This window comes from Phocoena sinus, chromosome 20 (genome assembly GCF_008692025.1).
Source record: "Phocoena sinus isolate mPhoSin1 chromosome 20, mPhoSin1.pri, whole genome shotgun sequence".
In the NCBI taxonomy this organism is placed as follows: domain Eukaryota; kingdom Metazoa; phylum Chordata; class Mammalia; order Artiodactyla; family Phocoenidae; genus Phocoena; species Phocoena sinus.
This window is the reverse complement of record NC_045782.1, coordinates 35,497,468-35,522,131: the sequence shown is the minus strand read 5'-3', so window position 1 is coordinate 35,522,131 and position 24,664 is coordinate 35,497,468. Positions and strand designations below refer to the sequence as shown.

Here is a 24,664-nt window from a genome sequence, read left to right as displayed (position 1 = left end):
AGCGGAGGGTGGGGACACTCTGGCCCAGCTCTCGGTGGTGCGGGGAGCGGGAGGGAGCAGCGGCCGCTCTGGTCGGCGGACGTGCTGCCGAGCAGTCCCGGAAGCGAAGGAGCGATGGCGGAGAGTCCGACTGAGGAGGCGGCGACAGCAGGCGCCGGGGCGGCGGGCCCCGGGGCGAGCGGCGTCGCCGGTGTTGTTGGCGTTAGCGGCGGCGGCGGGTTCGGGCCGCCTTTCCTGCCGGATGTGTGGGCGGCGGCGGCGGCAGCGGGCGGGGCCGGGGGGCCAGGGAGCGGCCTGGCTCCGCTGCCCGGGCTCCCGCCCTCGGCCGCTGCCCACGGGGCCGCGCTGCTTAGCCACTGGGACCCCACACTCAGCTCCGACTGGGACGGCGAGCGAACCGCGCCGCAGTGTCTACTCCGGATCAAGCGGTGAGCCGGGGTTTTTCCTCCCCCAGCCCCGAGCTCCGGGGCTCGACCTTCCCCGCCGCCCCCACCCTGTACCACTACCACCCCCACTGCCCTCGCGGTGGCCCAGCTCCCAAGCCCACATCTTGCCAGCCCGGAGCGTCGGGATCCAAGTCCCCTTTCCCCCCGCCCCCAGCCCCACACGCACCAAGCCCCTCCTCGCGTATCCAGGTCCGACCCCGCCCCTCGGTAACCTCCCTTGAGCCCTCAGTCTCCAGTCCGGACACCCTCCCCCACACCTCCCGACCTCCCGCCCGAAACCCGACCCTTTGGCGCTTCAGTAACACCCCCTCCCGCCCTCCGCACCGCCCCTCTCCCCCCTTCTTCACCCCAGCCCTGTTAGATGCAGCCCGGAGGCCCCACCCAGCGGTCCCCTGCGTCGTCTCCTCCCGAGCCCCATTTGTAAGACACACACACAGCTTGCTTTGCCCGGCCTGAGACGTCAGGCCATCCTGGCTTTATTCCCGGCCTCCTCAACCCCCTCCACAGAGTCCCCTACCCAAGTCTAGGTCGCTTCCCACGCATGCCAGCAGCCTTCTCTTGAACCACTTTTCCAGAACCCCAAAGCTCTCTACTCTCACACCTGTTCCAGGAACTCAAGCTTCCATCCCCCCGCCGCCCCCCCACCCAGTCTCACATTGGCTTGTGATATCCCAGTCAAGACTTTCTTTTCTGTATTCTTTCTTCTGAGTCATGTGATTTACTTTCTGAAGCAAATGTACCCAATTGAAATATAGGAACAAAGGCCCAAGGCCCTTCTGTGCTTATTTCTTGGGTGACTGATCTCAGATCATATCATTTAATAGATAATGTTTTTGTGAAATTGCTTAGCATAGTACCTATCCCATAGGAAAAGGGAATGCTTTTTAGCTGCTATTAATCCTGAAACCTGTTTGCTGATAGCCAGACTCTCTCCCCATGCCACCATCACAGTCATCCTCATCTAGGTAATCACATTCCCCACATTCCAAGTTCTTTCAGATGTTTCTACCTACTTTCAAGGTTGTACTAAAAATTAAACAGCATACTGTGTGTAAAGTACCTGGCCCAGTGCCTGACACAGTTTGCCAGCTCCATCAAGGCTGCCACCTCTAACAAGAAACTCAGCACTCCTCAACTCTTGTACTCCTTCAGCCATTTCAGTCTTCCAATCCTAACATACCTCTGAGTTCTGCCAATACTTCTTTTCCTCCACTCTGTCACTTGTTTGCACTTTTTTATGTCCCTCTGTACCGTAGCAAGTCCCTAGATTTCCCACCTATAGGCCCTTGCTCACAACTGATCCATTCTAGTTTATGAGCTATGACCTAGAAGTCCTCTCATCTTCTATAGTAATGACTTCATGTCATCCTCCACCTGTGAGATTCTCAGCAGTTTCAGAGGGTCCCCATCCCAACATGAAGAGGTCTGTACACTATTAGTCTCCTGGGCAAGAAGGCCATTATTGCTCCCTGCTAGCTCACTTGCTTCATATAATCCCCGTGCTAGCAACGGTCCACTGTGTGGTTTATGGAATTAGTTTTTTAGTGGAGTTGATTATGCCATCCCAGTTACCGAGAAATCTTCATTTAGCATTCAGCCGTAGTACCTGGGAATCTCGGAGGTGGGGAGTGAATGAAGTGCCATGTGGGAGGAAGTGAGAGTAAATGGGATGTGGCTTTTCCAGGGTGACATTGGATACCATTGGGATCTCTGATTTTTTTTTTCCCCCTCTCCCTTCCCTCCCCCTGAGGAAACAATGCCCCTTTGATGATAATTTGCTCTCTGCTTGCCTGACAAATACTCAGCTGAGATTTCTCAGCCAACAAGACGGTGCAAACATTTGTGGTACCAAGCACCACTTTCTCGAACCCTGGCCTCACTGAGGTGATAACAACTGTCCTGCTCAAGGGATTCCCCTTTTTTCTCCTCTCCCTCACTCCCTCCCCCACTTCCTCTTGGTGTTATACAGGGATATCATGTCCATTTATAAGGAGCCTCCTCCAGGAATGTTCGTTGTACCTGATACTGTTGACATGACTAAGGTATGTACCTTGGTGGGGTTTGGGGGTTATTGGGAAATTGGGCCCATAAAGTTGAAAGAGCCTAAAAGAGATTATCCAGCTCACATCTCTGATTACACAGATGAATAAATCAAAACCCCAAGAGAGTAAGTGGCTTGCCCAAGGTCACACAGTGAGGTGGAACGGAGCCTTGAACAGGTATCTGTTTTGGGGTGCCAAAAGGTCCTGGTTGGCTTGGAAAAGCCCAGTTTATGCCTGTTGTCCAAGCTTAATTATTAACAGAGCACTCTTTACCTCTCAAAAGTGCTCCAGTTAGGATGATAAATTATATGGTCACCCTATTGTACTAGCCAGCTCTTCCCCCATCCTGCCACTCTTGACCTTTAAGTGTGGTGCTGTAAGTCAGATGCCAAGAAGGTTGGGGATGGGACAAGCTTGAGTGAACAGTGTTTGTAGTTACAGGGCCTTGTTTAGGCTCCTGTCCTTACTGATTGCTTTTGAATATCCTTTCCACCCCAAAGACCGTTCCTCTCTTGTCCACACACAGACACAAGAGAAAGCTTAAATTCCTCTGGCATAGATACCTAGACTTCTGTGTCATTGATTGCTCTACCCTGAGAAGTGAATTTTTACTTAAACTGATACCGGGAAGAAATCATATTACCTAAATCTAGTGTTGTTTAAATGAAAACTCCTTTTAGTGTCAAATTTCTTATAGTAAAAATTCAGATTTGGTATTATTTGTGTGTCTGTTTTGTTTTGAATAGGTTTCCCTTTAAATTGATTTTTTTCTTTTTATGTGGTTGGAAATGTTTTTCCTGGGACATATTGTTCTTAGTCAAGTATTAGTGTTAATATGCTAGTCCCTGGGGTCCCAGAATTGATGTCATGTTGATACCATTTGAGCTTGCTATTCCAAATGACTGAAGGGTAAAAGATAACAGGATGCCACCAGGGCAAGGTGGGGACTATAGACAGAGGCATTGGATTGCAGGTCCTTTTTCCTCTTGCTGTTTAAATTCTGAGCAGACTTAAGTGCCTAGGAGCCTTTGTAGATGAAGAAATATAACTGAGTCAGTTAGGTTTTCTTCCCTTCAAGAAGGGAAGTCTTGTTCAATAAATCACAGCTGGAGGAAGAGAACTTAGCATTTTGTTTCAAGTGCTGCTGATTTTTTTATATTATTATTAACCTACAGTGTTGGGGAAAGTTCTGGGGATAGTCTATGGCTCCGAGTGGACCCTGAGTTTCCCCATTTTTCTTTGTATCTTTCACACAGCTGGATGCTGCCTGAGCCACATCCTCCACAGTAGGTTTGAGCCTCTGCGGAGGAGACAGATACCGTAGGCCTCCATCACAACCCTCAGCTCTGCCCTGTGATTGGCACCGGTGCTGTGGCCTCCAATCCCTTTCTTCTTTTCCATTCATCTCCTCCCCTTTGTGCCACATAAATGGAGGGTGGAGTTGCATCGTACGCATGTTTAACCTAGGCAAATCAAACATACGTACTCAGTAAAAATATGTATTGATTTCTTAAAATTAAGCATGCTAGGACAATATTTTACAGATGTATATTATGTTTTGCACGTTGGTGTTCTATCCATTTGTTATATAAAATACTGATCAGGGAAGTCTGAACAAAAAACATGCTTTAAGGGAGTTTAAGGGACACTCAAGGGTGATTCTGGCTAGATTCAATTTTCACCTTGGGCTCTAACTTTAGAATGTAACCCCTGAGTAAGATGCCACTACACTGTAATGGGGTTTCTTAAAATTCCAAAAATATTTATTGGTGTGAGTGAGCACAGGCTATTCATTTTTCATGGTGAGGATATGGAATATGGATTCAGATGAAGGTCCTGCTTCTGGCGTGGGTAGCAAGTGGAAGCCAGGAGGGTTTGGGATGGGACATCACCTCACAATTTTGAGATGGGGTTTTATTTTGCAGATTCATGCATTGATCACAGGCCCATTTGACACTCCTTATGAAGGGGGTTTCTTCCTGTTCGTGTTTCGGTGTCCGCCCGACTATCCCATCCACCCACCTCGGGTCAAACTGATGACAACGGGCAATAACACAGTGAGGTTTAACCCCAACTTCTACCGCAATGGGAAAGTCTGCTTGAGTATTCTAGGGTAAGAGGAGACTTCTAAGTGGCCAAGTTGGTTGTTAGCAAATATTACTCTAGGCCAGCCTTCATCAACCAGGGTTTCTCATCTGAATCACAGGACACAGAAAATGATGGGAGTGACTGTTTCCTCAATTCTCCCCCGGATGGTACTTGATTACTGTCATTCTAGATGCAGAAAAAGAAGTTAATTCGTGACGTACAGTGGATGCCTTAGTGAAGTGGTTCACCCCGAGCAGCAGTAGCATCTGGGAATTTATAGCCATGTAGAGTCTGGGCCCCCACCCTAGAATTATTATATCAAGAACTCTGGGGGTAGGGCCAGCAGTCTGTGTCTTACAGGCTCTCCAGTTGATTCTGGTGCAAACTGTTGGAGAACCACTCCCTTAGGGCATCAGGGCTTAATTCTCTCCTGAGCAGGTTGAGAAAGGCTGCAGATCCTGTGCCATTCAAGGCTGTGAATGTCTTATTCCTGAGTCTCTCGTGAGTGGCTTTGGAGGCAGTGGTGGTGATGATGATGATTATGTTTTAGCAACTGAATGAAAAATGTCTGAGGTTGGAAGTCACATCAGATATGAAACACAGATGTTTCGAGTACATTTTTGTTTCTGGGTGCTACCAAGATTTTGCTTCATGTGGCTCTCATCCATTCCCTTTTAATCTCCTTCGGGGTTAAAAATTCAGAATGGAAATATCTTCTAGCATATTCTGGATTGGTCTTTTTAGTGTGGTCTGAATTTCCCTGGGGCATAGAACAAGTAAAAGTTGAAGTTAAGAAAGTTGCCCAGACTGATGATACTGTTTTCTTTCTTCCTGTCTGATCCAATATATTAGGTTTGTGTAGGGAAAAGGCAGCTGAAACAAACTTCTCCCTCTGCCCAGTTCTCTCAGATCGAAGAATATGTTCTGTGATTGCGGCAGTGAGAAAGTCTTTTGAAGGAGGTTGTCCTTAAAGAAGTCCTTTATCTCGTTAGGGTATAGGATTGTCTGTGCTGGAAGGATAGTGGTATATATAAACCACAGTGGTAAGGAAACTTAGTTGTTGTTTCTGTATGCAAGTTGTTCTTGTGTTTTTGTATTAGGTTTTCCTTCATTAGGCCAATATAAAACTATTTCGAGCAAACATCAGTTCACGGTAGAAACAGGGGAAGTAAGATGGTGGGGTAAAAGTGGCAGAAGTATCGGGTGGAAAAGGAGAAGCTACTCTGACTTTGAAAATTTGCCGTCAAGAATCAGAGTAGAAAATTCCCATGCGTACTTAGTTGACTATTCACTTTAACAGCTGCATTCCTTTCCTCCCTACCTAGAAAAAAATATTGGGCTGACTTACAAAAGAAATTGAATGAGTTTACCCTGTTGACTTCAATGCCCGAATACTAGATGCTTCGGAGAGCACAAGGTCTAGGGTTCCTGGGGGACCGAAGCTGAGAAGAGAGGTTGAGAGGCACTGAAGAGCGAGCTCTGAGGAAGTTACTGTTCCCCATTACTTACTGACCTTCCCTCAAGGCCAGCAGGGAAAGGGAAGTGGCGAGTTAACTTGAACAAGGCAGTCCTGGTTCGGGTTGTGTTCAGCTTCCAGCTCAGGTGCCATCTCTTCAATTAATTGAGTTAAAAATAAATGTCCTTAATGTCCAAGCTTCCCTCCTTCTCCCAGCATTCCATCAGGCATACGAAAGAGAGGAGCAATTTTGGTGTTTCTCTGTTGTTGAAGATGTTGTTCATGTATTATTTTCAAACCCTCCACACTCTAGAAGTGCCCCTTATTCCCTTTCTGTCCTTTGGCAGAGTTCTGTAGTTTTCAGAGGATTTGACACTCTTTGGGGGTTTGATAGAGAGCTGGATCCCCGATCATCAACCCCACCACATGGCCTCTAACCAGGGAGCTTCAGTCCCTTCTCTGCCTCTGTGCTCTACTTCTCTCTCCTCTCTGACTCCATCACCACCCATAAATAAATAAGCTCTTTAAGATCCATAGAGGTTAACATTTAGCTTGCCTTTGGAGCTGTTTTCTTACCTTATTTCTTTCATTTTGATGAAGGGAACCTTCCCTGGCTACTGTTTCTCTCCTAGCCCAAAGAAAATCCCTTCAAAGTTACTTTGCTTGCTTTGCCCTCTTTTGTGACACTTGATAAGAGGATTAGGCAGTTGAGTGATCTCTGGTGAATGAGGGTGAGATGGAGGCTGGGAAATTCCAGAGTATTAATAGTGAAAGAGAAAGTGAGTCACTTATGATGGTGCTTCCAGGCCCCGGGGTACTCGTACACTGGTCTTTCTGTAGGGCCTTTCCCGTCTCTCTCTGCCTCACCCTCTTCCCTTCCCTCTGATGTGTTTTGCAGTACATGGACTGGCCCTGCCTGGAGCCCAGCCCAGAGCATCTCTTCCGTGCTCATCTCCATCCAGTCCCTGATGACTGAGAACCCTTATCACAATGAACCTGGCTTTGAGCAGGTAAGGCCAGGTGGGCCCAGCTTTGGGGTGTAGAATATTGGGTTTTGAGAGATCTGAAAGATCTACTTGAGGGTTTTTGTTTTGTTTTTGACCTGGCTCAGCCCCATGTATTAAACTCGTCACTGTGGGAGAAAAAAGGAGCTGGCATGTGTGTGCCTTAATAATGAATTTTTTTCCCTATTACAATAACATTGTCAAGTTATTTCCATTTGACTTGGATTAAAGTCAGTGGAGTCATTTGGAAATTGATTCTGCGTCTGTTTTGGGGGCTCTTGGAGCCAGTGTGTTCTTCTGTATGCCTTCATTCCCCAGTATCCCTTTAAGGTGCTCCCTAGTGACTACTGCTGAGCCAGACTTTCTTTTGGAGTTACGAAGTACTGTTACCTGCAGAACCACAGGAACAGTCATTGGCTAGGGCAAGAATATTTTAGTCAGTGCTGCCAAATAGAAGGTGGAGAAAACTCATAATTTCCAAGGGTGTACTATATGCCAGCCCCTTCCAAACTTTTATATGTAACTTCTCATTTAATCCTCATACTAACTCTGCAAGATAAATGTTATCCCCATTTTCAGCTGAGGTAATGGTGACTCGGAGAGGTTAGTTAACTTTCACAAGGACACACAGATCAGGATGTAGTCCCAGGAGCCCAAAGTCTTCCATTGTTTCAAAGCCCCTTCCAGATTACTCATGAGCACAGGAAAAGAGTTCCAGTGATATTATCAAAAGATATAATAATTCAGTTTAAATGATTAAAACAGCTTAATTCATTTTGAAACTATTTGAGATGACACTAACATTGGTGATTCTTCTGTAGTCTTAAACAAAGGGAAATACCCTTTAAGAATGAAAAAAATTGGGCTTCCCTGGTGGCGCAGTGGTTGGAGGTCCGCCTGCCGATGTGGGGGACACGGGTTCGTGCCCCGGTCTGGGAGGGTCCCACATGCCGCGGAGCGGCTGGGCCCGTGGGCCGTGGCCGCTGAGCCTGTGCGTCCGTGGCCTGTGCTCCTCGGCGGGAGAGGCCACAGCAGTGAGAGGCCCGCGTACGGTAAAAAAAAAAAAAAAAAAAAGGAACAAAAATTATTCCCTAAGCCATCCTTTCAAACAAATAGTGAATGTGATTTCAGGAGTAGGTGGAAATGGAAACGGACCTCATTGGCTAACCAAGGACCTGATTTTTACGTCTTGTTTGGAAATTCAAGAGATGGGACTTTTATTCTTAAAACTACCAAACATTCTTGGTTCACAGAACCCCCTTGTCTTGGTAGTTTTTTTTCACAGTTCCCTAGGCAGAAAGAAATGCCACACTGTTCCATTTGTTAAGTAGTTAGGTCTAAACAACTTACTTCCTTCTCAGATGACTACACTGACTTAATAATAGGATGTGTACACCTGTTCAGTGCCATACGACTTTTAAAATCTTGGAATCAGATCAGAGCCACCACCCTCATTTCTGTTCCCTCCTGTTTTCATATGCTACTTGCTATTTATTAAAGTAGTGACTGAAAATCCAGCTTTGTGAAAACAATATGTCATCAAAAGGAATGTAATACAGTTCAACATTAAAACTGAACTACCTAGGGCTTCCCTGGTGGCGCAGCGGTTGGGAGTCCACCTGCCGGTGCGGGGGACGCGGGTTCGTGCCCCGGTCCGGGAGGATCCCGCATGCCGCGGAGCGGCTGGGCCCGTGAGCCATGGCCGCTGGGCCTGCGCTTCCTGAGCCTGTGCTTCGCAACGGGAGAGGCCACAACAGTGAGAGGCCCGCGTACCACAACAACAACAACAAAAAACTGAACTACCTATCTCAAGGTAGTAGTTTGCATGGAATTTCACAGGTGTTGAATACTGTGGTTTTCCTCAAAAAGTTTACAGTATCCCATAGTGCCCTTCTCATTTCGCTGTGGTGCACGTTGGGAACGTGGTGGTAGGCTGAAGGCATGTGTGTATTTCCTGTTCATTACATGTTTTGATCAGAGCCAAGGCTCTGATTGACTAGAGTTGGTGGTGGGAGGGGGGAACAAGGGAAGAGTTAAAGGGTGGAACGCCATGCTCCCGTCTGTTCACGCCCACATGTTCCTATCAGCTCTCCAGACCAGGTTCGGAGTTTTTTCTTTTGAAAACTTCAGGTTCTACTTCTGATAGACAATAGTTGAATTCAGTGATGGTGGAATCCACAGATGTGTAAAGGAGTTACCCAGGAAGCATCCTGATATCTATAGGTTTTTCAGGCTAAGACTCCTAGCATCATTTATACCTTTTTGTCCCACCATTATTCTTATACATGGTTATTTCCCACTTAATCCTTCCTGCGAGGCCTTTCATTTCAGGCTTAGGGAAATTTGATGGATGTGGTTTGCTGCTTATAGGTCAAATGACCCATAACAGAGGATGGGTACTGGTATGTGTGGCGGGGGGGTGGTGGTGCGGGGTGAGTGGTCTCAAGGACTTAGTTGCTCTTCATGGATCTGACATATAGTGGGAAAGGTATCCTCTTAGTTCATTTGCTTGGGTCACGTACCCCATACTAATCCTAAGATCTCTTCCCATTGGCTTTTCTTTTCACCTAAATTTTGTACTTGGATACTGTGGTGTCTGTCACATTATAGGAGAGACATCCAGGAGACAGCAAAAATTACAATGAATGTATTCGGCATGAGACCATCAGAGTGGCGGTCTGTGACATGATGGAAGGGAAGTGTCCCTGCCCTGAACCCTTACGGTATGTGTGAAGAGAGCCCACTTGCTATTTGGTATTCCTTCTGGTATTCCTTCTGGATATTTAGCTTGTTCGTACATTTGAGAACCTTTGCGGAAAGATGTGGTTCATGCTTTTAAAGAGCAAGTGACCAAGGGGTTACCCAAAAGGAAGTTCAGAGAGCTTTTCGGTTCTTGGAGAGTGCCGAGCCTGATGGGAAAGACATAGTCCATGCCTTCAGGGAGCCCCTGTTTGACTAAAGACACTTAACTGTTATACAGCCAAATGAGGTGTAGAGTACTTCATAATAAACCCATTTCTTAGGGTTCAAGTTTATTTCTTGGTGTTAAAAACTAGATGAGCAAAGAGTTAATGAAACAAACTTTTCTAGGAAGTGGGGGGGCAACGGTTTTTTCTTTCTTTTTTCTTAATTGACGTACAGTTGATTACAATGTTTCAGGTGTATCTAGGAGAATTTTGAGTAAGGTTTGGGATTAGGGATGGCCTGTGGAAAACGAATGAGAATGAGCGAAGTCATGAGTTGAAGTTGGAGTTCAAATGATCAGTATTAACAGTCACTCTCATTTTATAATCCTTAGGGTATAAGGGAAATCAACCATGGGCAGTCAGCTGTTTCTTTTTCCATTTTCCATTGAAAGATCTTTGTAGGAAACCAAATCTGGTCTTGGGAACTCTAGCTGCTGAATTTGGCATTAAGGTTAGATGGTGAAGGGGTGGTGCCTTCCCCTCTTGTTCCTAAGTGAAGCTTCTTTGCTTGTTTTCCAGAGGGGTGATGGAGAAGTCCTTCCTGGAGTATTATGACTTCTATGAGGTGGCCTGCAAAGATCGTCTGCACCTTCAAGGCCAGACTATGCAGGTAACAGAGCCCCTGCTGCTGACTCCAGAGGCCTTACAACAGACCATGTAAACCCCCCTCACAAGGGTGACATCCACATCTCTCATAGAGTTCAGAGCCAAAAGGAACCTGGTGCATTGAGTAGCTGAGGCCCAGAGAGAGACTGAAGTCATATGGAGTTGGTTCTAGGTTCCTGGCATAAAGTAGGTACTCAAGAGTAGAATCTGAATCCTCCTGCTTTCTAGCCTGGAACTCCTTCCCTTCTTGGTCAGTAGTCTTTTCAAACCAAGAACATTCGGCCCTCTCAGAACTTAGGGATTATGAGAGTCATCTGTTGGAATTCCATCCCTAGCTCAGGGGGGTGCTAAGAGAAGGAATGCTTAGGGAAACATTGGGTGTGCAATTATTGTTGAAAGAACCTAATACAAGGATGGTAACCAGTTGTTCATTCTCTGCCTCTACTGGGGAAATGTGCTTCTGCTTCCAATAAAAATGCAGAATTTAGGCTTGCTTAAAAGAAGAGGTTCTTATTAAACCGAATTGTAAATAGGATCCAATATAAGCAACTGGTTGAGAAGCTTCCTGTCCTGAAGGGCCAGTCCTGTGTCTGTTGGACCATTTACTTGCTTAGAAAAGTGGTGACTTGGATAAGTGGCTAAAGCCTCTTCAGGTTCTTTCCAGTTATTTTTGGTCTATGTTCCCACCCAGCCAGCACCACCAGCAGTGGGAGTAACTGTTTCCTCAGGTGCTGCTCAGAGATGGTAGCTTCCCTGTCCTCCCTTCAAGGACTTCCCTCCTACGTCCCGCATTTAAACTCAAAGGGCAGGACCAGCTCAAGACTGACTTGTCTCCTGAACCTTTTTTGAGAACATACCGAGGATGATGCATGCTGTAGCTTGTTCCCCATCAGGAATTATCATTGCTGGTATCTAGCAGCATTTCTAATATTCAGTCTGTGAAGGAAAACCAACTCATGACAAGGGAAGGGCAGGGAGGAGCAGCATCTGGGAAGGTGGAGAATGGGTGGAAATGGAGCCAGTGAGGGAAGGAGGAAGGTTTGGGAAATTAACAGCTCCAGAGTAAGTGTGGAGTTCAGTTTTGGGAGAACATAACCCTCAAATGTGAAAAGTATGGGCTGTAGTCACAAGAGACTGACTTACATCCACTGGCCCTTGATCATGATGGTAATGTGTGGGCAGAAGTGTGGAAGGAGTTTAGGTGGGAGAAGCAGACGTTATGTGAGAGGGAAAATCGTGGACTTTTTGTAACAGCCAAAAGGAAAGAGGTCTCCACTTGTTTGAACGCTGGGCAAGCTACTTTGCTGCCATAATCCTTATTTAGCATTTTAAATTTCTTTTTTTACACCCTTCACCCCACCCATAGTTATTTTTGAGACTTTAAGGACAGTTAACCCCTTTCCACGTAATGTTTGGTTATCTTTGATCTCGAATGACAAGGACTGGAGTGATGCCCAGAAACCTGGACAGGAATGTGATGACTGGTCCGTGGAGAGGAGGGCAGGTGCTTATCCGAAGTCAGAACTCCTTCATTCTAGACCTGCCTGTGATCTCAGAAAAGCAAATTACCCTTTTTGAGTATAGGGAATGAAGGATAATTTTCCCCTTATATAGTTTGTATGAGGTTAATTGAAAACACCAGCACACTTAATGATTACAGTCCTGGTCTTGAATTTCTCTTCCCTATCTATCTCGCCGTTACTGTGTCCCCCCTTCTGCACAGTGGCTTGCTTTGGGGGAATGCAAACACATTTTAATGTTGGCCCAAGCCAGACCTATCTGGGGTGGTGAACGTGCCACAATATTCCTAAACAAAGATGATGTTGTCTGCTGTTGGCAACTCTCTGTGCTATGCCCCCTTCTGTCCCCATGCTCAGAAGTTGAGCGTGTGTTTCACGTGGGCCTAAAGCTGCTCTGTCTAGGGTGAGCCACCCAGACTTGAATCTTCCTTCCCGCTTGTCTCCTTTCCCCCACAGGACCCTTTTGGAGAGAAGCGGGGCCACTTTGACTACCAGTCCCTCTTGATGCGCCTGGGACTGATTCGTCAGAAAGTGCTGGAGAGGCTCCATAATGAGAACGCCGAAATGGACTCTGATAGCAGCTCGTCTGGGACAGAGACAGACCTGCACGGGAGCCTGAGGGTTTAGACCCTGCTCCCCTCTCCCCTCCCCCCACTCGAGAGTCCCAGCAAAGTCCCTTCCCCCCACCCCAGGGATGGAGAGGCACTTGTGTATCTCCCTCCAAATGTGACATCATCCTGCAAGATGGCAAGAACCAAGCAAGCTTGGATCCCAGGGTGTGGAAGTGGGGAGGCTGTTCCCGATCTGACCTCCTTGGCTCTCGAGCATCTGGGGCTGTGTTCATCCCATATCAGGGGCCAAGGTACCTATGCAGGAGCACCTAGGGCGAGGGCCTCTGGCAAAAACAAAACAACCAACACACCTCTCCACAGGGCCAGGTCCTTAGGGACAGGTGGAGACAGAAATTGCAATTCCTAGAGGGAGTGTGCCCAAACGATTTATGGGGATATCTGGAAGGGAGCTTGGGGTGGGGAGCTGTCTGTGACACTTAAGCAGTCTGGGTGGTTGTCTGTCTGTCTTCAGTTTTGAAGCAGGGCTTCCCAATGCCCTTTTCCTCCCTGTCTCTTTACCCCCATTATTTCCCACAGGCCAGCCTAATTTTGTTTTTCCTAATTTATAGTCACTGTTCTAGACAGACCAAAGAGAAGGAACAGTGGTGGAGTCTAGGCTGCTGACGAGTAAGCTTTACCAGCACCTGAGCACCTTTCTCCTCTGCCCCCCATTCCCTCACCCACTCTAGATTTAAGACAGAAGGTAAATGTGACTGGGCCTGAACCGAGGTCTTGGGAAAGCCTGCACAGGCACCATAAGAAGCTGACTTGCCGTTCGTTCCCGCAATCACCGATTTGAAAAGTTCCCAATGCAGACAACTGTTGTGTGTTTGGGATTAGAGCCACTACATAGAACAGTCTCTTACAGATTTTTCATAAATACTAGTCACAATGAGGGTATTACTCCTGGGGGTGGGGTACAGGGGGGAGGCTGATGCTAGTCCTATTGTATTTTGTTTGGCTATCCTTGTGTGTTTTCACCTCAGCCTGTAGTCCCCCTCCTCATTTCAAGGCCCAGGGAGGGGGCTTCCATGATGGTGGGGCTTCCGTGGTGGCGCAGTGGTGGTTGAGAGTCTGCCTGCCGATGCAGGGGACACGGGTTCATGCCCCGGTCCGGGAAGATCCCACATGCTGCGGAGCGGCTGGGCCCGTGAGCCATGGCCGCTGAGCCTGCGCGTCCAGAGCCTGTGCTCCGCAACGGGAGAGGCCACAACAGTGAGAGGCCCGTGTACCGCTTAAAAAAAAAAAAAAAAGGCCCAGGGAGTTGTGGGGAGCAAGGGTGGCCAATGGCAGAGGGGATTGGGGCTGGGACTCTGTGAAGACTCCTCTCCTTCTCCCTGCCCCCCCACCCCCAGCTGCTCTGTCACTGACTCTGATGGGTGTTTGCCTGGCTGTGTCGCTTCTCTATCTATTTAGCTGCAGTGATCCTTTATCTGGTTGGCTCAGAAAAATGTGCTTTAGGTGCCCTGTGACACTGGGCATCAAGGGAACCCATCCTTCCCCTTTTTGATGTGTTCTCCTGTACTTTCCAGATTCTTACTGATAGGTCTCCCAGGGGGGTATTGGTGAACCACATGACACAGGGCCTCAGTCAGTATCCAGCCACATGTAAGGGAGAGGATAACTTGTACCTGCTCTGCCCGCTGCTAGAGAGGCCTCTGCCTTGTGGGTCATGAGACTTCCTGGGGAAGTTGGGAAGGGGGTTGGGCACAAAGGAGAATGTCCTACTTGGGAGGGCAGGAAGCAAAGGAACTGGACAGGAAGTGGGCTTGGGGGACAGAAGTATAGCTTTGAAACCTGAAGGCTGGGCCTCTTCACAAGAAGACTGAAGAAGGGGCCCTGCTTCCAATTTCCCTCTTCCATTCCCAGAGCTAGTACAGGGCTTGGAAGAATGCCCTTGGTCTGTTGGTCCAGTGTTACCTGTCATACATTTAAGTGTTCCCACTTTCAAGTGACAATCCTCTCCTTGGTCCTGCCATGGGCAGAGCATGTCTGGCGTACCAGCCTGACTTTCACGTCCTAATCTTGAGTTGAGGAACTATATGCACAGGAGTCAAAGAGATGTCTTTATATCTGACTGTACATAAATGACGTTTTTTGTTTTTTTTTTTTTTCTTTTTGGTGCAATAAAGTTTGTTTTGGCAGAAGGAGGAAGCGCCTATGGGTGTGGGAGGGTTTGTGTAAAAGGAAGAACGGGATTGTTTTGACAGCCACACCTCTCACCTAGGCCTGAAACTGTCAGGGATAAAGATAGTGCTCAGTGGAAGCCAAAAACTTGGGTTATGTGGTGTGGGTGGAAGCAGGACTACTGGTGGCAAAAGTTCCCATCATTAAGAAATAGGGTCCTTTTTTTTGAGGCTGTAACTTTGGCAGTCAGGAAAGGAATGCCATCTTAGCCTCGGCTGCTTCGAAAGAAATACCTGTTCAGGAAGTGAGCTTGTCCTCAAGGACAGGCAGAGGTAGAGATGGGCTCAGGCTATATATTCCCCTTGCTAAGGGAAAGGTGTCTTAGTATAGATAGTCCAAACCATTGGGTTTTCAGTTTTCCGATACCAAACTACCCCTTCTTAGGAATTCAGAATTCAGACCATGAAGATGGGGCTTAATGCTGGCCTCCCAGCTCATCACCTTCTCTACTTGCCATAGAAGGCTCTTGCTTTCTGGTACAGAGGCTTTTCCTCTTGGCTGACCATGTGTGTCGGAAGAAATTATACACAAAATGTCCTGCCAGCCTGTGCCACGCAAAGCTGCATACAAGAAAGCGTGGGCCCAGGCTCTAGCTTTGGCTCTGCTTAAGGTGGTGGCCTCTGGTCAATTAGATTCCTCACCTGCCAAAGTTAAGGACACCTATTTAACTTTTAAGGTTGTGAGGACTATACAAGGTGTATATAAAACTGGGTGTCTGGTAGGTGTTCAATAAATGATTCCCTTTCCCACCCCTAAGGTTAGAGGGATGACCTGATGATCACTATAGGAGGAAAAGGTAGTAAGGAATTTGAGGAATACTGCATCCACTATTGGTTAACTCCCCTCAAATTAAATTTTCTTTTCTGTAACCACCATTTAACATTGACCTCTATTTCCTTCATACTCGTAGCTGACCCTGCTGCCATAACCTGGAACCTCTACAAAGGAAGCTGGAAGAGACTGAAAGGGTGACTATTTACTGGTCCGTTAGGGTCTGCTCATTTGAGATAAGGAACATTTTATGAGGAAGGGGTTTGAATTAACAGAGGCTATAATTTATGTCTCAGGGCCACAGAAACTAGACTGTCTAGCCAGGAGACAGAAGGCCTTCATTCTAGGCCCAGCTCTACCATGAACTTGTAGATGACCTGTGCAAGTCATTTTATACATGTTCACTGTTATCTATGTTACTCAGGTTATCCTTAGCGGATAAAAAAGGTTTTCTCCCATAAAGATGCAATGTGAAGGCACTTTAAAAAAAAAAAAAGTAATGGCTGAAGAATACTGGGGGAAGAAAAAAATTGGAATTTTTTTTGGTTTTTTTGGTTCTTTTTTAAAACAAAGTTGTTGAGGTTTTATTCACCACCAGCTCCTCCCTCTTCTCCCTGCCTGCTGCTGTGCCCCCTTCCGCATTCCCAGTCAGGGGAGGGCTTCTTTGGCCTCCTCAGCTGTAATCTCCTGGGAGTAGAGGTCAGTGAAGAGAGCTGGCAGCCAGTAGTGGGCCTCGCCTGGGGCCTGCAGGTCCAGCCAAGCCAGCCCTTCCTTCAGCAGGTGTTCCTGGCAGAAAAAGGAAAAATCAACTGAGAAAGGGGGGTTTACATAATGTAGGGTAGATAATCCTCAAACCTATCTTGGCTTCAGTGGGGTTTTCAAACTAAATCTACAAGAGTGCCTTCACATATTTACACAGCCAAATTAGAATGATTTGTTTAGCCTAGGTCTTTGCCTGAGGTGTGAGAAATGCCACCAAGTTGCTTAATCTGTGCTGCTGGGAAAGAGGATAACGACAAAGTGGGATGTTGTGGAAGGAAGGGCTACAGAAATATTTGCTATATGGCTTTGAGCAAATCACTAACTCCATTCCCTAAAACAAAATGGAGAGCAGTACCTTTCAGTTAACTTATGGAGTAACAGACAGCTAGGGGGAAACCTTTTTGGAAAAGTTAACGGAAAAACCGTATTAGTATTAGAATGGACTCACAGTTCCTATAGCTGGAAGTATGCTCCAGATGGGTTGGTTCTACCCAATATCATTAAATGTTTGTTATCCCCACTTCAGATGAAGTTAGGTCTATAGTTCAACTGCCTGCATGAGGAGAAAGGTGTTGAAAGCCAGGGTTCCTACGTGCTCATGCACTCCCTCTTCACATCAGTCTTCATCAGTACCATGAAATGTGTATATATAAAACTATATGTAACATGCACTACAATAGTATATAGTTACAGCAATGTAGTTACCAGCAGTTAATAATCCCCTTCACTCTGTACTAACAGTGTTACTTCCAGTACAAGCCACAGTAACCATCTGACCAGGCTTTCCAGGTCAGCAGAGAGAGGCATTGGTGACTCCCCAATGGCAGTGGCAGCCTGGCTGTACCCATGTGCCAGGGCTGGAAGCCTGCCTTTGTGAGTTCTACCTCTCAGTGCCATCTTCAGAGAAATGCTGGGGTTACTTCTGGTGTGGCAGCAGCAGCCTTCCAGGCAAGAAGTCAGCAGAGAGAGAGAGGCCAAAGCGCTTGCCTGTGTGGTACCTGTCTACCCTCCTCTTCCCATCTGGGGCCCATCTTTTCTGGGCCATTCCAAAAGTCACATACCAGCACTTGCCGCGCTCGCTCCGTCTCCCATTTAAGACTGGCTTTGATGTCACTGACAGTCACATAGCCACTTTTCTGAAGGAAGGAGGAATGGAGGCTGTGTCAGTTAAGAGTGTCCTTTCCCTTAGAATCCAGCATCTGCCCAGGGACAATTAATTTACCCAGGCAGGAGGGGGAACTGCCCTTGGGTGAAGCCTAAGAGAGCACAGAAGAATGTTTAGAGGTCCCAGTAGACAGCAAGAGAGAAGTGACTTTCAGGATGACAGAGGTAGGTTGAGGGGTTCAGTCCTAAAAAGTAGAGTTGAGTCCCTGGTACTAAAATATTAATGTAGACTTTACCAGAGAACTCTAAAGTGACAAGGAAAGATTCAGAATGATTAACTGATAGGAAGAAATGGTGATCATCATAAACTGTTCATAATCTAAAATATTTAAGTATTCAGCCCCTGTCCTGCCTCACCCTAACCATTCCCCAATCCAGAAAAGCCCCCTCCCTCGTTTAGTTCTATTCTACATTACAGAATTGAGAAAACTGAACATGTCTTCCCTAAAAACATGATAAGGATTTCGAGGAAGATGATATAGCTTAAGGCATTGCTGAGGAACAGGAGGATGGCAAACAAGATTAAACATTTTTTCAAAGAATCCATAAAGTAGTTTTATGAAGACATCAAAAAATCTGTCCACCAAGGAAATTCAGTTAGTGGTCTGCATGTCTGTCTACACTAGACTGTAAGCTCCTTGAGAGCAGGAACTATATGGTACCCATCTTTATATGCTCCTACAGCCTGGCCCAGTGCTTTGCACTATAGCTGCTCAATAAACGTCTGCTAAATAAGCACAGGTCTGAGTAGTGCATCCGTTAGTTTCAGCAAAAGACCTGAGTGATGGAGGGGAGATCAGAAAATCCCCTCCCAGACTGCCTCTACACGCACATGCGCGCGTGCACGCACAGACACACACGCGCACACGCACACATACACACACTCCCCCTCCCTCCCTCCCCCTCTCCTCTCTCTCTCCCTTCCTCCCTCCCTCCCTCCCCCCTCACACACACGCACACATACACTCTCCCGCCCTCCCCCTCCCTCTCTCCCTCCCTCCCTCTCTCCTCTCTCCCTCCCTCCCTCTCCTCCCTCCCTCCCTCCCTCCCCCCCCACACGCACACACGCACACATACACTCTCCCTCCCTCTCTCCTCTCTCCCTCCCTCCCTCCCTCTCTCCCTCCCTCCCCCCCCACACACACGCACACACGCACACATACACACACTCCCCCTCCCTCCCCCTCCCTCCCTCCCTCCCTCTCTCCTCTCTCTCTCCCTTCCTCCCTCCCTCCCTCCCCCCTCACACACACGCACACATACACTCTCCCGCCCTCCCCCTCCCTCTCTCCCTCCCTCCCTCTCCCTCCCTCCCTCTCTCCTCTCTCCCTCCCTCCCTCTCTCCCTCCCCCCCCACACGCACACACGCACACATACACTCTCCCTCCCTCTCTCCTCTCTCCCTCCCTCCCTCCCTCCCTCCCCCCCCACACACGCACACACGCACATACACTCTCCCTCCCTCCCCCTCCCTCTCTCCTCCCTCCCTCCCTCCCCCCCCCCCCACACACACGCACACGGCCCACCAGTACCTCTGCCAGCTGCAGCACCACAGTGTGATCCATATTAAGCTCAGCTGGAACAGACTGAATGAGGTAAGTGCCGCCCACAGGGATGATGCCGAAGCCAGTGCCCAGTGCCTTTAGTTTCTTGATGGCCCTGATCAGGTCGTCTCTGAGGTGAGGAAGAGCTGCTTAAAGACCCCTGGCAGACCAGACCTAGCAACAATGCAGTTTCAGCTCTGCCCTGGGCAGGATACCATGACTGAAGACTCAAAAGGCCGCACAACATTTAACTACATCAGTAAAAAGGCAGGGTCAAAGTGCACCAAATGGTGCTTGGACATTCCAGGGAAATGGTATAGGAGTCAGGCTCTCCACTTAGCAAACCATTCCAATACCAGACAGAGGTAAAAAATATGCTTCCAGGAGCCCATCAGGAAATGTGAATAAGTGAGCTGAACTTAAGAGACAATAGGGAGTACTGTAAACTATGGCAAAATAGAGATTTGAAAGGGGCAACCCAGCTGATTACTGCCATTTGGAAATTCAGGCCCAGTAGTGCCAGATTTTGATTTCTTAGTTGACAACTAACTGAAATTAAAGAAAACCCACAAGATAATGTGTAGACCACATATCCAGCCCACATACTGAGAGTCTTTTTTACCTTTTCTCAAATTGGAGTCACACAAAGGCTAGTGAACCAGGTCAATTTACACCCCATCTTCTGAGCCCAACTCCTTTCCCCAGCCTTTCTCAGTGCCAGCTCTAGTCTCCTTGACCACAAATAATGTCAACAGTGTATACAGCCCCGAGTACGTTTAAAAAGAAGAAAAAAAAAAAGTGTATACACACACCCACATTATTTTTATGCATGAAAAAAATGCTTAGAAGGAAATCTACCAAAACTTTTAACAGTTGTAATATCTCAGTTGAGAATGGGTTTTTTGTTTTTTTATATCTCTATTTTCAGATTTATAAAATAAAAACATTTCTTCTGATCATGAAGAGGAATAAAAATGATTCTTAAACTAGCCTAGACGAACGAGTGGTAAGGAGAAAAGATTTCCACCTTTTTTAAAGACCTTTCTATACTCCAAGGGGTTGGAAGGCAAAACCTACTGGCTGACATCCTGGGCGAATTTGCCCCTTCCTTTTAACACCTGTTGATGTAGTTCCTCCAGAGTTATCAGACCTATTGGAGAGGGGGACAGAAAGCAGTTGAAGGATTACCTTTATGACTTTAAAAAAAAAAAAAAGACAGCATCTCTGAAAAACTGTAAATGCTCTCTTGACACCAAGGCTATGTCTACAGCCAATGATTTCTGTCTATAGCCAATGATTTCTAACTAGGTTTAAGTTTTATTTCTTAACTTCAACACAGACCATTCAGTGTTCTTATTAAGATGATATCACTGAATGATCGTTTTAAAGCTAACATTCTGGGGAGCACAGAGACTCCATTGGCATCACCGCACCTTGGAGAAGCAGGGCAGGCCTATAGTAACTAATGAGAAAATCATAACCCGGACACATCATCTATCAGGGAAAAAGGCCTATTTCCTACCTGCCTGTATGTTCTGTAACAACTAGGAGCTAAGCCTTCCTGGCCAAAGACCTTCGGAGAATAGAGATAATCATTCAGATTTACCCTTGGCCATGGAGACTGGTCATGGATTCAACATCATGAAGCACTAAGATACTTCTCAGGACCTAACAGCTTCTCAAGACCTTACTGGCCTGCAGACTGCAGGATAGGAAAGATCATCTTTCAAGATTTTTTCCCTCTCAGAGAAGCCCAAAGCCCAGTCCAGGACCGAGCCACCCTCACCTCCATTCCGGTGTTTCAGGGCCAGGCACACTTCGATAATCTGGACACCCAGCTCGTAATAGAAGTCTCCCACGCCTAGCATCTCAGACCAAAATCCTTTTCCAGCTAAAAGACAGAAAAACAAAAGCTAGGTTATTCAATAGTTACATCTTTTCTTTCAAAGTTAGATTAAAACATCTATTCTAGTGCTTGCTTCGGCAGCCCATATACTTAAAAAAATACATCTATTCTATGGGAAGTCTTCTCTGCCCAGCCTTACGTCCTTCTGCTCCACTTACAACTCAGGATCCTCAGCACAATCTGACTCTTGGTAATTCCTACTAAACAACAGGTTCAGACAGTTCTAAAGGTGGGCAATCTATTTGGCTGCTAACTCTGGCTCAGGATACTATAAAAGTGAGTTTCCTTTCCCAAAGCATGCAGTGAAATATAATGGGACATATGGTCTAGACAGGCTAAGAAAAAGAATATGCAGACCTGGCATTCAAAAATCCATTGAAGATATTTTATTGAGTAAAAAATGCAAGTTACAGAGTAATAATTACAGCATAATCCCATATATTTTTATATATATATATATATATATATATTTTTTTTTTTTTTTTTTTTTTTTTTTTTTTTTTTGCGGTACACGGGCCTCTCACTGTTGTGGCCTCTCCCGTTGCAGAGCACAGGCTCCAGACACGCAGGCTCAGCAGCCATGGCTCATGGCCCCAGCCGCTCTGCAGCATGTGGGATCTTCCCGGACTGGGACATGAACCCGTGTCCCCTGCATCGGCAGGCAGACTCTCAACCACTGCGCCACCAGGGAAGCCCAATCCCATATATTTTTAAAAAACAGTTTATAAATATGATGAAGGTGTCTAGAAAGATATACCTTAAACTGTTAACAGTACTTTATCTCTGCAATTACGGGCAGGGTCAGAAGACTTCCACTTTCTCGTTTTCTTTTTTCTCCTTTGTTGACTGACTGCCTGAATACATGCTACTTTTATCAAAACTTTTTTTTTTTAACAAAGGGAAAAATAGTCATAAAAAATTCCACAGCACAGCATTCCAGGGAAGATCATGTACACGGCTACTCAGCCTGCACTCCAACCTCTCCATCTTTCCCATCAAACTGGATACTCAGCCATCCTGCCAGGGACTCCCTGAAGACAACATCCTCTGGATCTCCCTGTAGGCCCTTATAGAAGACGCCCCAACAGTAGTGACAACAACTAGGTGAGCTTTGTCCCTTAGCAACCCTAGAAGAACACTGGACCCCTACAGACAACTTACAGGCCAGAGGATCCACCCCAATGGTGGCACACATGTCCTGGAACTGCACCCGGAACTCAGGATTCTTCCGTATCTCCTGCTTGTGCTTGCTGGCAAATTCTTCCAGGTTGGTCTTGAACATGTCCAACTGCTTTGACATCTGCAGGATGAATCACAGTTAAGTTTAGAGAACTTCCTTCATCACAAAATACAAAATTAAAGAAATAGAAAAAAAATTTTTTTCCTTGTGCTGAGAACTCTTAGGGTTTACTCTCTTAACAACTCTCATTATATAACATACAACAGCATTAATTATATTTCGCTTGTTGTAAGTGCTTCTTTTCTTTTTCCCAGAAGAAAAAAATGTTATTAAATTGAAGGTGCAATCAACAAGGACCTATTGCATAGCACAGGGAACTCTACTCAATATCCTGTAATAACCTATATGGGAAAAGAATCTGAAAAAGAACAGACATATGTTTATGTATAACTGAATCACTGTGCTGTACACCTGAAACGAACAAAACATTGTAAATCAACTATACTCAAAAATAAAATAAAAATTTTTTTTAATCTAATGAAATTAATTAGTTGAAGAGGCACCTAATAATTCTGCAGCATTCACACGGTGGGAAATCTTCAGCCACTGACAGAAAGGCTAGATAGGAGAGAAAGGAAGCCTGGCATGAATTAGGTGTGTTGTTTTAACCTCTGAGTCAAGAACCTCCTTGGGGATAACCATAGATAAAGAATCTCTGAGGAAGGGATGTGGCTCTACCAGAGTAGATTCTAAAGCTAAATACTTTTGGTTTGGGGATATTCTGACTTCCCATTTGCATTACTCCTTCTCTTTCCCTAATTAACAACCTATCTTCAGCTCACCAAGAATAACCACTCCTGGCCCAGCATCTCCTCATTTCCAACATATTAGAAATTTACACATTATTATAATCACCATTTCCAGTTGATTCCTGCACGTTATCTCCCCTGAGTGGGAGCTTTTGAACAGCACACCCTGTGTCTATTTATTTTCCTCAGTTCAAGGGCCCATTTCCCTGCCTCACTGCCTCCTTCTCTTCTTCACCAGGCAAAATAACTGAGTAAACAACAGGGCATGTACAGAAAAGGGAAGTGTTAGAGAAGGAAACTGCAGGAGCCATACCCCCATCACTGACACTTCTGGTATGCACCTAGATGTGATGGTGGTGGGTGCCACAGGTTAGGCAATATTTTCAGGTTATTCTTAGGTATTTAAAGTAAAAACCCAAAAGACCTAAATCAAACAACTCTACCACTTACTACCCATGTAACCTTGGATAAAGCACTTAACACCTCAGTGCCCTCAATTTGAAAGTGCGAAGAACAGAGTTCCTTCCTGATAGGACTGTCAGGAGGAATGAACAAGACAGTGTATGTAAAGAAAACGGACATGTGCCTGGGACGCTACAAGCAGGTAATCACTCAAAGATGTTAGCTATCATTGTTATCAGCAAGTCACCTAAATGATCTGAGCAGCCCAGAAACTGGGGTTTGCCAAATGCCCTATTTTTAGTTCGATCCAAACAATCTGGTTTATATCAAAGGTGTCCTGCCCAGCCTTGTCGGATCTCCTTTGCTGCCTGGAGCCCTCCATCCCACTCACCTGCGCCAGCTGGTCCTCAGCCAAGACAGTCCCTCGCTCCTTATACTTGGCCTGTCAGACAAATAGACCAGGATGAGTTGAGAGAGTGGGTGCTGGGGGCTCCCACTTGTACTGCCTCCGCAGAAGTATTAAGAGGGTCTCGCAAATGGTTTTTCTTAGGGAGAGGGGGTGAGGAAGTAGAATAGACGACTCGACTGTAGTCTAATTGGGGGAAGTGGGGGAAAGGGCTGATGGATCTAGGGATGCTGACATTCCAATACACCGGAAGCTGGAGAAACTCAATTCCCTGGGACCGAGAAACCCGCGTCAGATTCTGTTGGGAGGCGATCTGAGGGTACAGAGCTCTGCGCGGAGAGACTTCTGTCTCTCGCGGGTCTGGAGTGATTGTAGGGCCCGCCTCCTTCCCCTCACCTCCGCAAGCTTCTTCTTGGCGATGGCGCCGGCTCCTACTCCGCGGCGGTGCATCCCCACCGTGGCCCGCGGGCCGCCCCGCTGCCGGGACCCCGGGTCTCCGCGTCCCGGGATCCTCCACCAGCTCCCCCACGCGGATGCGCAAACTGGACGTCATCTCCGCGCGCCGGAAGCTACGCCCAGACTTCCGGCCGCCGGGCTGAACTCCCCCACTGCCAGGGGCTGGGCGTCCCCGCCTCGTGCTCCAGCCGGGATCCGCGAAACTGTTTGCGGCCCAGCGCTCCCCACACAGGTGGACGCCTCGGACCCTCTCGAGTTCATGCGACTGCCCCCACCGCCACCCCAGCCTGCAAGTGAAGGCCCGCCGCTGCGCACTGGCCGTCTGTTGCGTGCGACGC

The 24,664-nt window shown here is 47.0% G+C and overlaps 2 protein-coding genes across 3 annotated transcripts; one reads left to right on the top strand and one right to left on the bottom strand.

Annotated features, from left to right (window-relative positions):
- UBE2Z (ubiquitin conjugating enzyme E2 Z) lies at positions 1–14,886 on the top strand. 2 transcript variants are annotated; one of them, XM_032615645.1, is made up of 7 exons: positions 3–428; positions 2,416–2,488; positions 4,414–4,601; positions 6,931–7,042; positions 9,647–9,759; positions 10,522–10,612; positions 12,585–14,886. In XM_032615645.1, exons 1-7 carry the CDS (start codon positions 115–117, stop codon positions 12,753–12,755), a joined length of 1,062 nt encoding a protein of 353 aa, XP_032471536.1. In that variant the 5' UTR covers positions 3–114; the 3' UTR covers positions 12,756–14,886. The 2 variants fall into 2 exon arrangements, with proteins under 2 accessions (XP_032471537.1, XP_032471536.1); XM_032615646.1 differs by lacking the exons at positions 2,416–2,488; positions 4,414–4,601 and having other exon boundaries at positions 1–428.
- On the bottom strand, positions 14,793–24,419 carry SNF8 (SNF8 subunit of ESCRT-II). The gene is made up of 8 exons (XM_032615647.1): positions 24,267–24,419; positions 23,856–23,906; positions 22,235–22,373; positions 20,954–21,058; positions 20,245–20,317; positions 19,156–19,297; positions 17,521–17,595; positions 14,793–16,483 (listed from the first exon to the last, which is right to left on the bottom strand). Exons 1-8 carry the CDS (start codon positions 24,318–24,320, stop codon positions 16,346–16,348), a joined length of 777 nt encoding a protein of 258 aa, XP_032471538.1. The 5' UTR covers positions 24,321–24,419; the 3' UTR covers positions 14,793–16,345.
- Between the last annotated feature and the right edge of the window lie 245 nt (positions 24,420–24,664).